General features: G+C 37.3%; 3 protein-coding genes and 1 pseudogene across 5 annotated transcripts; 1 reads left to right on the top strand and 3 right to left on the bottom strand.

The window, feature by feature from the left end:
* Positions 1–1345: 1345 nt before the first annotated feature.
* Positions 1346–4589, bottom strand: LOC137729173 (uncharacterized). 2 transcript variants are annotated; one of them, XM_068468022.2, is made up of 8 exons: positions 4352–4589; positions 3391–3540; positions 2731–2907; positions 2444–2532; positions 2292–2356; positions 2002–2104; positions 1722–1832; positions 1346–1635 (listed from the first exon to the last, which is right to left on the bottom strand). In XM_068468022.2, exons 1-8 carry the CDS (start codon positions 4461–4463, stop codon positions 1510–1512), a joined length of 933 nt encoding a protein of 310 aa, XP_068324123.2. In that variant the 5' UTR covers positions 4464–4589; the 3' UTR covers positions 1346–1509. The 2 variants fall into 2 exon arrangements, with proteins under 2 accessions (XP_068324123.2, XP_088533245.1); XM_088677119.1 differs by having other exon boundaries at positions 3391–3578; positions 4352–4523.
* A 1406-nt stretch (positions 4590–5995) lies between these two features.
* On the bottom strand, positions 5996–8258 carry LOC137728471 (protein FAR1-RELATED SEQUENCE 5-like; annotated as a pseudogene).
* Positions 8259–10745: 2487 nt separating this feature from the next.
* On the top strand, positions 10746–13762 carry OTP84 (Tetratricopeptide repeat (TPR)-like superfamily protein). The gene has a single exon (XM_068468940.2). It carries the CDS (start codon positions 10871–10873, stop codon positions 13580–13582), a length of 2712 nt encoding a protein of 903 aa, XP_068325041.2. The 5' UTR covers positions 10746–10870; the 3' UTR covers positions 13583–13762.
* A 148-nt stretch (positions 13763–13910) lies between these two features.
* LOC137729446 (37S ribosomal protein S27) lies at positions 13911–15333 on the bottom strand. 2 transcript variants are annotated; one of them, XM_068468394.2, is made up of 3 exons: positions 15230–15333; positions 14485–14714; positions 13911–14190 (listed from the first exon to the last, which is right to left on the bottom strand). In XM_068468394.2, the coding sequence occupies exons 2-3, from the start codon at positions 14700–14702 to the stop codon at positions 14097–14099; spliced, it is 312 nt and encodes a 103-aa protein (XP_068324495.1). In that variant the 5' UTR covers positions 14703–14714; positions 15230–15333; the 3' UTR covers positions 13911–14096. The 2 variants fall into 2 exon arrangements, with proteins under 2 accessions (XP_068324495.1, XP_068324496.1); XM_068468395.2 differs by having other exon boundaries at positions 14485–14706; positions 15230–15296.
* Positions 15334–15740: the final 407 nt, after the last annotated feature.

The following is a 15740-nucleotide window of genomic DNA, read 5'->3' as shown; positions in this document are numbered from 1 at the left end:
CACGCGACGATAAACTCATTCTATGTCAGTTATTCTTTTGTTCCTGAGTTTGAAAGATATTTTTGTGATTTGGGTAAGTTGGATAGAACATTATGTTAGTCATGATTGCACTTGAGTTCAAATTTCCTTCTTTGTCTCGACCTTTTGGCTAAGATGCAGTGCAAGTGTTGCTCATACGGTGCATTACAGAACGTGAAAGCCGCCACTGATTGCTACGGTGTCCAGTACAACACTACAGTCGGCACTCACTTCCACATAAAAGAGTAAATTGTAGTAATGGTCCCTCAACTTTAATCAAATTGGAGCAATGGTCCCTCAACTAAAAGTCCATTACCATTGGTCCCTCAACTTATCAAAATGTGTAGCTATAGTCATTTTCATCAATTTTGTCAAAATAAGTTATGTTGGAATGCCCATTTATACAATTAGGGTCTCTCAACTCATCAAAGTATGTAATTATGGTCATTTTCATCAACCACGTAAAAAATTTTGTCAAAACGAGTTATGTTGGAAAGATCATTGCTACAATTGAGTTAAAGTTAAGGGACCATTTCTCAAGTTGAATTAAAGTTAAGGGACCAATGGTAATGAATTTTTAGTTGAGGGACCATAGCTGCACGTTTTGAGGAGTTGAGGAACCAATGATAATGGATTTTTAGTTGAGGAACTATTGCTTCAATTGAGTTAAAATTAAGAGAATATAGCTACAATTTACTCCACATAAAATCGTAGAATATGTGAATGATGAGGATGTCGGGCAAGCAGCCGAGCGTCAGTGGAAGGCTAAGGTGGAGGACATGAGGATCAACTTAAAAAACCAACAGAAGGGCAAAGTCGAAAGAAGAATTTGAGCAACTGCTTGGCTGTTCGTGATGTCTCCCCCGAAAGCCAATTCGGCAGGGATGTATCGATAGATTTGGGACTGTTGGTGTCCGAATTGACAAAGAGGCGGTGATCAACTTCAGACGAAACCCCGTGTTGCATTCGCTAGGAGGCCATGGTCTCAAGTCCAAGTGCGAGTTTGTAAGCAAGATGGACTGCCCGGATTGGGAAGTTCAGTTCCAGGTCTACGTCAGTGCCTTGTACAAAGCCAGAGGTGGCCACATTCAGCGGTTACGACAACAATTTAGTCAAGTTGTTCTTGGACAATGATTGGGAAATATGTCCGTACCATGCCATGGAAGCAGCCATCTCTGACCAACCCATTCAAGCTCTGGTTGTGGTGGACTGATTGTTGTAACTTAATTGTTTCCCCACTTTTATAACCTAACAGTTACGAGGACTCGCAAATATAACCTACAAGGGTGGTGATGTCCCTCTTGCTCTTTAAATATGTAAAACAAGCTTTTAGAACACTACGGCAAAATGCAATTGTATTATAATTTATTGGAGAGTTTAGCTTGGCCACACGCCAAGAAAGGCATCATCACATATCATTCATCATGATACAAGCAGCCCACTTGTTATTGTGCACTAGCGTGTAACAGAAAAGTACATATTCTTCCACATTCATGCTGCTGCTTCATCAGTAGAAGAGACTTTGTTAAGGACATAAACCAGATCTCCAACCGTTACGACATTTCCCTTCTGCCCAGTAAGGAAGCTTTTGCAAACTAGGTTCTGCCCAAAGTAAACCTGGAAATCCATTTACTACATGTGAATCACTGCATGGATACTGAAGGAATATGGTGCAAAGCCCTACAGTTACTACCTGTACTCACCTTTCCTTGCTGTTTTCGCGTCGGACGCAAAACTGTATCAGATCGGATATTCTTAAGAGTGTTATTTGGCTCGGGCCCTGCAATGCCAGTGTCTTGATTGATCGTAGGTACCTTAAAAACACGAAAATTCATTTGTAAACATCAGACGATTCATATTAGTCTTTCTGAAACGCTCAGCTCTTAGTATGATTTTGAGACGAGTATTACATAAATGTTCTTATGTAATTTAGCCTGAGTGTCACCACATAGCAAAAAATGCAGAAAGGGTAAGACTCTTAACCTTACAACGGGAGCACAGCTTGACACCGAGAAATGTGAGTTTGTCTATTTTGATTTCTGTCCACAAGTCCTCAGAAAATGGTTCGCAACCATCAACAAGAATACTGTGACATGCAAGTAAGAGTTTTCAAGATTCAAAACTGTGAGTATCTATATAAATATATGTTACAACACTGATAACAATTTTGGTAGAGTAGAAAATTACTTGGGTGCTGAAACATGTCATTGAAAGTTCAGAAATTTGGATGCTTATTAAAGAATAAACAGATGGAACGACAAATTTAGAATTACTTGGGTCTAAAACGGTTAATTGGTATGGGTTCCATCAGAAGCTGATTCAGTGCATCCATTGATCCCTACGGAATATGTAATGACAAGTTCCAGATTAGAGCTTCCCTCGTAAAAGCAAAAGGACGTACTTTTCACATTGCAACTTGACTAACCTGAGATATTAGCATGTAAGGATACATGTCGGAGAACATGGTTTTGTATCCTGGAGCATATTCGGGTTCCACAGGCCTAGTTTCTGAAACTGCATTGGAACACAGTGGGCAGATTAATTAGTTTTGTCCTAATAATACCTGTGTGCACCACACTGGATGCTATTGCATCTTCAAATTGATTTTCCCATCCAGAATTATGTTTTACAGATAATCTCAGGTTTTGATTGATCAGCCCTAGTTGGGGCGCTCAGTGCCTAACTCTTTGAAAGCACCATTATAAAGTCTACCTGTATTAAAGCGAACAAGTCGACTGGGTTTCCCAATATAATCTGAAAACCATTTTGATGCAGCATTTCCTTCATCTAATGCAGAACCAGACCATTCCCACATGGAAACCCCATCTGCTATTTCTCGTGGTGCACTCAACGAAACCTTAAGTACATCCATGCCAGGTGCTTTTAGTACTGCAAAAAGAATGCCAGTTCGTTATTCAATTTAATAACTTCAACAGAACTCACTGAATGTTGAAAGGTAGTGAGCACAATGACCATATGCTATGAACAACTACTTTGATTGCCAGTACCTCATCGAAATGATTATTTTTTACTACAAAGGGTGAATGAACTTGCAACCAAATTCTATATGGGCGAAGAAACAATGATAATATAATATACAACAAAAGAATGTGACTACTTCCAAGTATAAGAAGGAGATTAAAATTCCGAAAAGAGTAAAGCTCCACTTCAACGTCCAACTAAGCATCGCTAATTACAGAAACAGGTACATATCACGTGAGAATTTGATCACTAGTTAGGAGAAAGACATATGAGTAAATCACCAAATCTCCTGCTTAAGGATAAAGTTTTTCGGCTACAGAGAGCATATACACAGTAAAAAATGAGGGAAATCAAACTTTGTAGCAAAACAGAAAATTACTTTCTTTTTACCTAGATAAGAGCTTTTGGTAGGTTCCCAACCCTCAACAAACGCCTCATTTGGCAGCTCTACCTCAACCAAAGCAAGCTTTGGTTCAACTCTTTGAGTATATGCCCTTCCTTTGGAGTTTACAACTAACCACTGCCGATCCCATCGAAATCCTGTACATTCAAAACATGTTGGAAAAATCAAACATGCCCTGCACTTCACAATCCAACCAACAATCTTAATTTCAATAATTTATTCCCTGTTACCAAATTAAGAAATATAAAGGATCATCAATCAATAGTGTAAGAAACAGTAAATTCAGCTAAAATTTGTGCTTTTGTGGATGCATTCATTTGCCAGCTCCTATGGATTAACTGAATAACTAAAAGTGATCGAATTCGAGTAACAAGGATAATCAAAATGTTACAAAACCATATTTTCCAAAACCCAATTAGAGCCTCCTGCATAATACTCTTCTCATACGTTTTTCCCCTCCTAGAAAATCAGTGGGTAAAAGAAAACTCCCAGCTTTAATAATGTAAATAGAATAATCCAACAAACTGATAACAGCACTAGAAAAAGTATGGGCGACCCCAAGCCTACAAGGCCCTCCGCTTTGCAAGGTTCGGGAGATGTCTATTGTACGCAGCCTTACCTTTGCAAAGAGACTGTTTCTGCGACTCGAAAAGGCATGGAAATAAAAATAATTAATTTCATGTACAATTTCAACAAATAGGGAGGAAACTCAATTGGGTCAATTTAATATGGATCCTTAATTTAACTGAATCATGCAAGCAATTTGATTTAAAAGCTAAATGATCATTTCCTTCTGGTGCCTCAAGAAAGAAACAGACTTTCATGTACTTTTCAATCATATGGTTAAATAGATTCAACTGGTTCAACAGAAATATCACTAGTGAAATTGAAAGTGGAAGAAATGAGAGTAATAGAGAGAAGGATTGACCGTTGTGAATTAATACATACCAGTTGGAGTGAGAGGAGCTTGGGACACTGAAATTCCGCGGCATGATTTTACTGGGTATATGAAGATTGATGAGACCTTGGCTATGGCTTCTGCTGCTCCTGCCTTCTCCATCCTCTCTCTCTCTCTCTCTCTCTCTCTCTCTCTAGCATTCAAGTTTCAGAAAAGGGCCTTTTGGAGTGACGAGCTATCACTTCGTTTTAGTGCAGCTGAACAGTCACTGTGGCGGCTTACCAGTTTGACATATGTCCATGTTTTCCTTCTTTCTTAAAAAAGTTACGTAATATTAAAATATCATTAAATGACGAAAATACCGTTATACCCCCGTTCAATTTGTCCAGTCTTCTCCCTTTCCTTTCTTTTGTTCACAGGCCCCAACTTTGCTTTGTTCCTCTTCTTGGCAAAAGCATATGCACGCACCAGTTTTCATTTTCAGGTTTAAGCAAATTTAATTAAGAGAATTTTAACGAAAAATCCGCGGTACTGTTTACTTTAACGAAAAATCATATTTTTACACTAAAAAGTCAATTATGGTACTATTCACTTTATCTTTTATTTTATCCTTATCGTTAAAACTCAAAGTTTTCAAACCATTTTCATTAGTTTTCCTTTTAATTAATGGGTTCTTTAATTTTTTATATTTTTTATGCAATTTTAAAAATACTTGTATAAAAGATTAGAATAACTATTTTAGAAAGGAGCTATGCCAATTCAAAGACAATTACAAGTTATTTTAACTTAAGATAGTACAATTCAAAAGGAAAATGGTGCAACCTCCACTTCAACTTTCTATACTGCGCAAAATTTGCCAAAAACAAAAAGAAATATCTTCCAATTTTTTCTTCATGTTGGAGGACGCCAAAATAATAAGTGGATACTCCACACCTCCGATTTTCCATTTTACAAAAAATCTACAAATGAAAATCCTGCTCAATTTCCATTTTGTTTGGCTCTTTCATCTTGTGAAAAGGCATGGAAATTTGTTGTTGATTCCTACAAACAAAAAGTCAAGCGGCTAAATATATAATAGGATCAACATTTTCTACACATCTATATTTGTTTGTATGTATTATAGTTGTCGTATATGTAATACTCACATTAAACAATTGAGCGAAAGAGATATTTTGTTGCCAACATGTAATCTCGTCCAAACTTCCAGAAGTTCAAAATGAAAACTTGGTTTCCTTTGGTATATACTATGAGAGGCAAAAGAAAAAAAATGAGTGTTGAAATTAATATATTAGAAAATAAAAACAAAATAAAAAAAAAAAGTTGACAAGCTAAAAATTCTTTCAAAGTAAGGCAATACATTGGTGCACTAAATTTCATGTGTAGCTTGAAATTGTTGTTCTGAACCAGTACCAACATTGACATATCCCTACATTTATGTTTAAAGAGTAAGTTTGAATTCTCAAACTCAACTCTTATGTCTAGAAATTAAATTTTGATATAACTTTATTAAAATTAAAAGAGTTAAAAGTCCTTACTTGAGACAAGCTATCGAATAAATGAGCCTCATGTCCTACACCCTGGAGTGTTTGTGAACTTTCACATGTGCAAGTAAATTCCTACAAAAATTTTGACCCAAAAAAAAAAAAAAAAAAAAAAAAAAATAAATAAAAAAAAAACATTTGCAAGATAACACATTAATCACTTCGTACATGCACAAAATAAAATTTAGGTACCTCCATAGCTATTTGTCGTCTTGCAGGAGTTTTTTGACTCTTGGATGTCGACTTAGACTTTTTTTGTTCAAGCGGATCCTTCAGTCGACCGCGTGGATGTCCGAATGTAGCTTTTCTCTTAACTCCATGAACAATTGTTGTTTCACAATTATTAGGCTCAACCATTATCTCAACATGTTCTTTACCAGTTGAATCAACCTTGCCTTTCAAATTTTGAACACCACTTGTGCAATCTTTTTCACCAATACTTTTCTTTATTTCTTCCAAGCCTTTAAACATCTCAATTGAACAATGATGTGCATACTCAGTTAACTTGTCATATTCTGCAGCTAAGGAAGCAATTTCACGAAAATTGCGACACAAATGACTATAACGCTTTCCCATAGACTCTTTAGGATTGTCATGAGCACCCACTCCATGGTAATCTTTCATACTTCTAGCCTTCGCCGCTCTTTTTCCATCGGTTTAATATGTAATGGGATGGGATTTTTTTTTCACATTCTTCTTATCAAGCACTTTGATTGCATGACCACATAAAATCCCAACAAAAGAGAATTTCATACAGCTACAATCAACTATATGTGTTGAAGCTTCAAATTTAACCAAGTGTTCTTGACGTTTACTAGCACAAAATACTTTGTACTCCGTAATCATCTCAGACTTATCAACTTTGTGAATACTACAACCAAGAAAGCATGTATACTCTTTTTTGGAAAAGTTTAAATACCTCTGGGGTATAAACCTCCACCACTTGCTGCAACATTTCTACATTTGCTAATAATATAGGACTAGTCTCAATCATCTTGAAATCAGCAAGTAATTCTTGATATCTTCGATCTGTCAACACTCTCTTATAATTCTCTTATAATGCTCAAAGAATCGTAGAAAATCATGTTTAAGCTTCAAATATTTTTTTAAGACATTGTTCATAGATTCACTACATTGTGTGATCTTCATGTCCATGGTGAAAGCATGCCGCCCATACACCAAAACCCATTTTTCTCGCAAGTAAAATATGTCACGCAACCAATTGTTGTCTTGAAGGCTATATTTCTCAAGCTTATTATTCCATGCTAGTAGCCACTCATTTCCATCTTCATAATCATATACACATGTGCTGAAATCATGAGCAAATTCTGCTGATCTGTGAAAAACATGGCTCAAATTCTTGGCTGCATTTTGATAAATGTGCCAAACACATAATCAATGACAAGTTTCAGGAAAGACTTCAAATATTGCCCTTGACATTGCAGCCGATTGATCTGTAAGAATTGTTCTTGGTTGTTTTCTGGACATTGTTGAAAGAAAAGTATTAAATAGCCACCGAAAAGCAGTTATAGTTTCATCATGCAACAAAGCTATACCAAATACTACAGTTTGCTTATGATGGTTAACTCCAACAAATGGTCGACCATATTCGTTGGTTCGATAAGTGATATCAAAGCACACAACATCACCAAAGAGATTATAATCACTTACCGAACATGCATTAGCCCAAAATATGTTTGTGATCATATCATCATCATCAACTTGCATTGCATAAAAATAGGAGGAGATTTCCGAGTGCATTTTTTGGAAATACTACAATATAGCACCAACATCTCCCCTTTCATTTTAGTCTTTCGCTTGCTATGTATATAATTCCTATAATCTTTATCCAAAAATCCAAGATTGTTACGACCTCCAACTTCTATGCTCCTTAGGTCCACAATTGCTTTAATAGGTAATTCTGTCTTTTATGCATCATCAACGTGTGATTTTTGAGCCTCAGACATGTTCTATTGATTTTAAGCATATGCTTCATTGGTGTTGCAATCAAATCTTGATTATGACCTTCCTCAAATGACACAACCCTAAATTTTCCTCTCTTCTCATATGTGCTCAGCAACCAACTCTTGAAATTGGTTGCGAATAAGTTACAACTTCACGCCGTTTGTCTTTTTGTCGGTAACCTTCTTTTGAGCAACAATAACTTACTTGTGACACCAAATTCATCTTGTTTTTTGTCTGGTGATGTTTCCGTACATTGAAACCACATTTTTCGACCATAATCTACATAAAACTTATATGCACTATCACACGAACTAAATTCCCTTCCAAGTACATCCACATGAACTTTCGGCCTATACAGATTATTCGCAGGTGGATTATTAGTTTGGGCCTCAGCTTGTAAATCAACTCCGGAATCACCACATGGCCCATTGATTAAACCTGAAGTGTCCATCTCTAGTAATCTGAAAAACAAAAATATTGTGAACAAATGAGTTTTTAAACTTAAACAACCACCACATGAGTAAATTTTTTTTTTTTTTTTTTTCAAATATATTGCTTGCAAAATGATGAATCGAAAAAGACAACTTTGGATTAACTACACAACCCAATGAACCATATACATGAAAAAGAATCAGCCACTTTTCAAAATAATAAATTATGGATTTGTATATGCACACTGTACGGGGAACAAGCATCGAATGAGAAGAAAATTAGATGCTTGAAAAACAAGTGAAAGAACAGTAACCCTAAATAACAAGAATTAGAGTCATAATTCCCAAATATCAAAAACCGACTAATTAAATTTGCCAAAACTTGAAATTAAAATGGGTGCATATATACCTGATGTTGCTGATGAGATATGGAGATTAAAGAGAATCCATGATCAAGAGGATTGGCATTTGTCTAAGAAGAGGAATAAAAGAAAAGTTGGGGTCTCTTCGAAACAAAAGAGAGGAAGGGGAGAAGACTGGACAAATTGAACCAGGGCATAAGGTTATTGTGGTCTTTACATAATTGTTTTAATATTACATAATTTTTTTAGAAGGGAGAAAAACAGTGGACAAGTGTCAAACTGGTAAGGAGCCACAGTAGCTATTCAACAGGACTTCCTGCTAACTATTAAGCAGTCAAGTTTTGTCCTTTCAATACTACATGATTACTCAAACGATGAGTAGTTATTTCTATTCAAAATGATTCGTTGTCAATTTATAAAATTATGTGTTTAGGATCAAAATTGTTTATAATACTAAGGTTGTTTTGTTATCAACTGTATAAAAACAAATGAATGGAATTGGTAAAAGCATTACGAACCGTTTATGTATTTGTTATAATAGATTGACTAAACAACTTTAGTTTTAATTCATTTCTTGCAGAAATTTTTTACAATGTGAATCATAATATGAACGATTTTGATTATAGACATAAAGTCTATGATTAAAATACGAAGAGTTTTTAAATAGTCAAACATTATTCGAAAAAGGCAAAACTTTGTTGGTGCTTCCATACATGAAAAGGGTGTGCAAAACATGTGACATAATAAGAATGCATGTTGAAAATATGCAAACACATGTGAAAGAATGGTTCCGCATGTTTGTTGTATGTCACATTGAAAGAGCTCCCCAATGTAGAGGTGTGGATGAGGACACATTTCTGGGTGCTCGTGCAAGCTTTCTTATGACACAATGAGTTATTCAGTTCAAGACATCCAACGAGCCCAAACTCATGTTTGTATGCATAAATAAACTTTCATATGAATGCAGTGAGTCTGCCAGTTCTAGACATCGAAAGAGCTCGAAATACTAAAATGTGCATGTTCTTGTACTTAAATATGTAGATACAAGTGAGAATGGTCCTACAACGAAGAAATGCTCAATGAGTATATTTTCTTAAGGGATTTTGTGTAAGTACTATCTGAATTTGTAAGCATGTGCAATAATACTACATGAACTTTCAATTTTTAATTTTTACCACGTGGACTCTTTTAACTATTGAAATCTATCACTTACATTACTTTCATCCATTTTTACCGTTAAAACATGCAATATTTACCATAATTTGGGAGTTCCCCAGCAAATCTGAACTCATTATCCTCCATCCCTTTTCACTTCGTGCCAATGTAGATGCCAGTAATCAATTTTCACTTCAATTATTCAACAACCATTGCCAAAATTAAACTTGAAATCAACTTCTCATTTCTGTTCATGACTTGACTCCAACGCCGCCACACAAACAATGCATTTTGCCTTTGTACAAATTGATTCCAGCGAGCCCTGAGAACTAAATCGAAAAAAAATATACCTCCATGTGAAGGGCGTGTGACATGTTTTAACATCAAATAGATGAAAAGTAACGTAGGTGGTAAATTCCAACAGTTGAGAGAACTCATGTGGTAAAAATTAAAAATTAAAAGTTTAGGTGGTATTAGCGCACATACTTGCAAGTTCAGATGATACTTATGCAAATCGTATTTTCTTATTGATAACTTGGTAAGCATTTTAACAGTACTTTCTCTTATCAATATTGAAAGAAGTTTCAAGTTCAGATAATTGTGTTTGAATTCAATTGAAGAATATAACAAATTGCATTTAAACACTAATGGAGTAACAAAATTAGGGAAAGACAAGTGAGCAAGCAAGCATAAATTGACGGTCTTTTTTTCTTTTGGATAGTTTGATTTATGAAAATCTCATTAAACAACAAAATAAATTTTTAAAATTGGTCAAAATATAATCAAAGGAAAATAAAAAAGATAAAATTCTATCAAGTGGGCCCAATCATTATCCCTTCGGAAGGGGATCCTCTCCGGATTCCTTTCATCTAATCTTCATAACCCATAAATTCGGACTCTTGAAATTTGATCTAACGGTTAAAATTATTATAACTTTTAATGAGACTTCCTATTTGTAATCATTTGATCAAATTTTAAGAGATTAGATTTGTGGGTCACAAGGCTTCGGTGGAAGGGATCCGGGATCCCTTTCCATCCCTTCAGTACATGAACCGTGCAACTCTTTTCCGTTTTAGAACTAATCCAGTAACTGCTCCAACTGTAATAACTACCAAATGTCCTCCTACACTCAACTGCTCACACCTCTCTCTGGCCCCTTACCTTCCCAACCACTTTCTTCCCTCCAAATCCACCAACCCACAACTCTCAAGACACACACTCTAAAGCCCTCTCCTTTACTCAACCCACCCACCACCACCGCCGGCGGCGGTTCTGCACCGAAACTCGCATCCCACTCTCGCACTCCGGCCACATGGGTCGAGACCCTCCGCTCCCAAACCCGGTCCAATCATTTCCGAGAAGCCATTTCTACGTACATCGAAATGACTCTTTCAGGTGTGGCACCCGACAACTTTGCTTTTCCTGCAGTTCTGAAGGCCGTCACGGGGATTCAGGACTTGAATTTGGGGAAACAGATTCACGCCCATGTTGTGAAATTCGGGTATGGGTTATCCTCGGTGACCGTGGCTAATACCCTTGTTAATGTGTATGGGAAATGTGGAGATATTGGAGATGCGTGCAAAGTGTTCGATGGAATAACTGACAGAGACCAAGTTTCTTGGAATTCCATGATTGCTGCGTTGTGTCGGATCGAGGAATGGGAACTTGCTCTCGATGCGTTTAGGTCGATGTTATTGGAGAATATGGAGCCTAGCTCCTTTACTTTGGTGAGTGTGGCACATGCTTGTTCAAATTTGCATAAGCGTGATGGATTGCGGCTTGGGAAGCAAGTTCATGCGTATAGTCTGAGAGTGAGTGATTGGAAAACATTTACAATCAATGCTTTATTGGCAATGTATGCTAAATTAGGATTAGTTGAGTACTCGAGAGCTTTGTTCGAGATGTTTGAGGACTGTGACATGGTTTCGTGGAACACAATGATAAGTTCGTTCTCTCAGAACGACCAGTTTATGGAAGCATTAGAGTTCTTCCGCCTAATGGTTCTTGCAGGACTCAAACCAGATGGGGTTACAGTTGCAAGTGTTCTTCCGGCCTGTTCTCATCTGGAGATGTTAGATACAGGGAAGGAAATTCATGCTTATGCCTTAAGAACCACTGAATTAAGTGAAAATTCTTATGTTGGTAGTGCTTTAGTTGACATGTATTGCAACTGCCGACAAGTTGGAAGTGGTCGTCGAGTTTTTGACGCTGTCTTGGAGCGGAAAATTCCACTTTGGAATGCAATGATTACTGGCTATGCACAAAATGAGTACGACGAGGAGGCATTGAAACTGTTCCTTGAAATGTATGCTGCCTCCGCGCTTTCCCCAAATTCCACCACAATGTCGAGTATTGTGCCAGCCTGTGTGCGGTCTGAAGCATTCGCTGATAAAGAGAGTATCCACGGTTATGTAATAAAGAGGGGTCTGGAGAAGAACAGGTACGTGCAAAATGCGCTTGTGGACATGTACTCCAGGTTAGGAAAGACAGTAATTTCAGAAATCATATTTAACAGCATGGAGGCAAAAGACATAGTGTCGTGGAACACCATGATCACTGGTTATGTTATTTCTGGACGCCATGGTGATGCGCTTAATCTGCTATGTGATATGCAAAGAGTAGAAGAAAAGAAGAACACAGATTATACTGGTTATGACAATGAAAAAAGGATTCCTCTTAAACCAAATTCAATAACATTCATGACAATTCTTCCTGGTTGTGCTGCACTGGGAGCACTCGCTAAGGGGAAAGAGATCCATGCTTATGCTATTAGACACTTATTGGCATTTGATGTTGCAGTAGGAAGTGCGCTGGTTGACATGTATGCGAAATGTGGCTGTATAGATTTAGCTAGAGCTGTGTTTAATCAGATACCAATAAAGAATGTGATAACCTGGAATGTACTTATCATGGCTTATGGAATGCACGGGAGAGGGGAGGAAGCATTAGAACTACTTAGGGATATGGTGGATGAAGGAAGACGAAACAAGGAGGTAAGGCCTAATGAAGTTACGTTCATTGCACTTTTTGCAGCATGTAGTCATTCTGGGATGGTTGATGAAGGCCTGAATTTGTTCCGAAAAATGAAAGAGGACTATGGAATTGAACCTGCACCAGATCATTATGCTTGTGTTGTAGACTTGCTTGGTCGGGCTGGTAATGTGGAGGAAGCATATCAACTCATCAACTCTATGCCTTCTCAACTCGATAAAGCAGGTGCTTGGAGTAGCTTGCTTGGTGCTTGTCGAATTCACCAGAATGTAGAGATTGGAGAAGTTGCAGCTAATCATCTCCTGCAATTGGAGCCTGATGTGGCTAGTCACTATGTTCTACTCTCTAATATCTACTCATCTTCCGGACTCTGGGAAAAGGCAATGGATGTTCGGAGAAAGATGAGGGAATTGGGAGTGAGAAAAGAACCTGGTTATAGTTGGATTGAGTTTGGCGATGAGGTTCATAAGTTTTTGGCTGGAGATTTGTCACACCAACAAAGCAAGCAGCTCCATGAATTTCTCGAAACCCTGTCAGAAAAGATGAAAAAGGAGGGTTATGTGCCTGATACTTCTTGTGTACTTCACAATGTTGACGAGGAGGAGAAAGAAACTCTACTCTGTGGGCATAGCGAGAAACTGGCAATAGCGTTTGGCATTCTCAATACCCGTCCCGGGACTACCATTAGAGTTTCCAAGAACCTTCGAGTTTGTAATGACTGCCACACTGCGTCAAAGTATATCTCCAAGATTACGGACAGGGAGATCATTCTGAGAGATGTAAGAAGGTTCCATCACTTTAAAAAGGGGACTTGTTCATGCGGAGATTATTGGTAAGAAAAATGTAAATTATTTTGTAAATTTGGTAGCATTCCTTTGATTGTATAAGTTCCCAGAAGCTCTTGTATACATGTCAAGCTTGATGCTCGAGAATCCTTTTCGAAGGTTTCGTGATAAAAGTGATTATTTATGTGTCTTGCCATCGCTTGATTTTCAACGAGAGTTTTGTTTGTGTCATTTTTCAGCCCGTATTATCGTTAATTCCTGATTTGGTTAACATCACAGATAAGTAAACAGGCTCAAAATTCATTGCTCAAGTATCGTCGACAAACGAAAACGGGTTGAATTCTTAAATCTTGTATCATATCAGCTGGAGCCTGGAAAATGTTGGATGCCAAAATGTTCGACTGAGCAATATATTCCCCGCATGTAATAGTTACCATCGTTACAAAAGTGAAAAATGGAACTTGAAACAGAATTTAAGGAACAAATTGTTACAAGATGTCTAAATACTAGTATTCTCTTCTTATTCAAAACGCTACTCACGAACCAAATCCAACATGTCAAAATACTACTTTTTGTTACGCTTGGCAGCACGCCTTCCTTGACCCTTCTTCGGTGGTCCTTTTCCTCGACGTTTCAACATTTCAAGCTTGGATAAGCGCCTAGAAAGATACCAAGTAGAGAATCATCAGGACTATTAGTCACCAAAGGCTACTACCAGTTGTTATGATACAAAATCATGAAACCAGCACAAGTTACATTCTGCTAACTTGGATGTAGAACAAAGATGAAATACATCAATCAAACGCTAAGTTGCAACACTTGGAATGAGAGGCGGAAAAAGAATATCGTGATCTGTTACGGAAATCACAAGTTTTGCATTGAAGAATACAACACTAAAACATAAAAACAGACGTTTAGTAGACATTAGAGAGAGGGAGGGGTAGAGAGAGTACTCTTGTTCTTCCATAGCCATGATTCGGGGGTCATCTTTCTTGATGTCATATGGGTACCACTGGGCAACTTTCTCACCAATCAACTTCTTGCGCAAAATCTTATGGGCAGATCTCTGGCCCGTTGGGTTGAGTATGTGCCCGAATATCCTCGCCCTAGCCTCAGTCACCCCAGTACTGACTGCCGCAACCAACATGCTCTTTAGACCACCAGTAGCCATCTCGCTTCACCTCTCCAATTCAAAAAAGATACACACTTTCAGTATTTGAGGAATATTTGTGGGGTTCTACAAATTTCCTTACGAGCACAAGGCGAAGTCCAAATCTTTCACAGTTACAAGACTATCCAAAACAATTTGACACTACCCTAGTGCTTATATACCACACTGCAATTGACACTGCCATTGTTACCTCATCAGTCACCAGATTGACATTTTATCAAACACCTAATGTGCAACTCAATCAGCTACTCTACTGATGCAATTAAAGAGCGATACATAGAAAACCCACAAATCAAACTGATCTTAACTAGTGTTTATCAAACACCTAATGTGCAACTCATCGGTCCACCGAATTGAAATTTTATCAAACATATGGTGTGCAGCACATTCATCTGGTGTAAGACACCCACAAATCAAAATGTTCCTAACTGTTTTCACGATTCAACAGTAATGAACAAACCATTCTTGTTATCTACTAGAACCGGAAAAGAGAGAGAGAGAGAGAGAGAGAGAGGAGAGAGGGATACCTTTAAATGGGAACGGTATACGACGGGTGCGGTGCTGGAGTCCGTCGCTTTTACGATGGAAGCCTTTATGCTTATGTTCTTAAATAAAAGTTGAAATATATAAATTAAATTTTATTTGATTAATTTAATCTCAATGGATTCAATTTTTTCTGAAAAAATGAAGTTGAATTTTTGTGCATTCGGCAAAATATATTATGTTAACTGTCACATCCCGGCCCGGGATCCAACATATTCCGAGCTCGACTCCGCCGGTTGAACTTCCTAATGAATCACCTATAACTCATTATGTTCTTAAATAAAAGTTGAATATATAAATTAAATTTTATTTGATTAATTTAATCGCAATGGATTCAATTTTTTTTGAAAAAATGAAGTTAAAATTTTGTGCATTCGTCAAAATATATTATGTTAACTTCGAAGTTCATCAGTGAGCTCCCAATGGGTCAAACATCATGGGATTGCTCTCGCGCGAACTCGCTTAACTTCGAAGTTCATTAGTGAGCTTCCAAAA

Source organism: Pyrus communis, chromosome 10 (genome assembly GCF_041283825.1).
Source record: "Pyrus communis isolate YQ-2024b chromosome 10, ASM4128382v1, whole genome shotgun sequence".
NCBI classification, from domain to species: domain Eukaryota; kingdom Viridiplantae; phylum Streptophyta; class Magnoliopsida; order Rosales; family Rosaceae; genus Pyrus; species Pyrus communis.
Note: the sequence above shows the minus strand (reverse complement) of the source record. Positions and strands in the feature narration are given on the sequence as shown.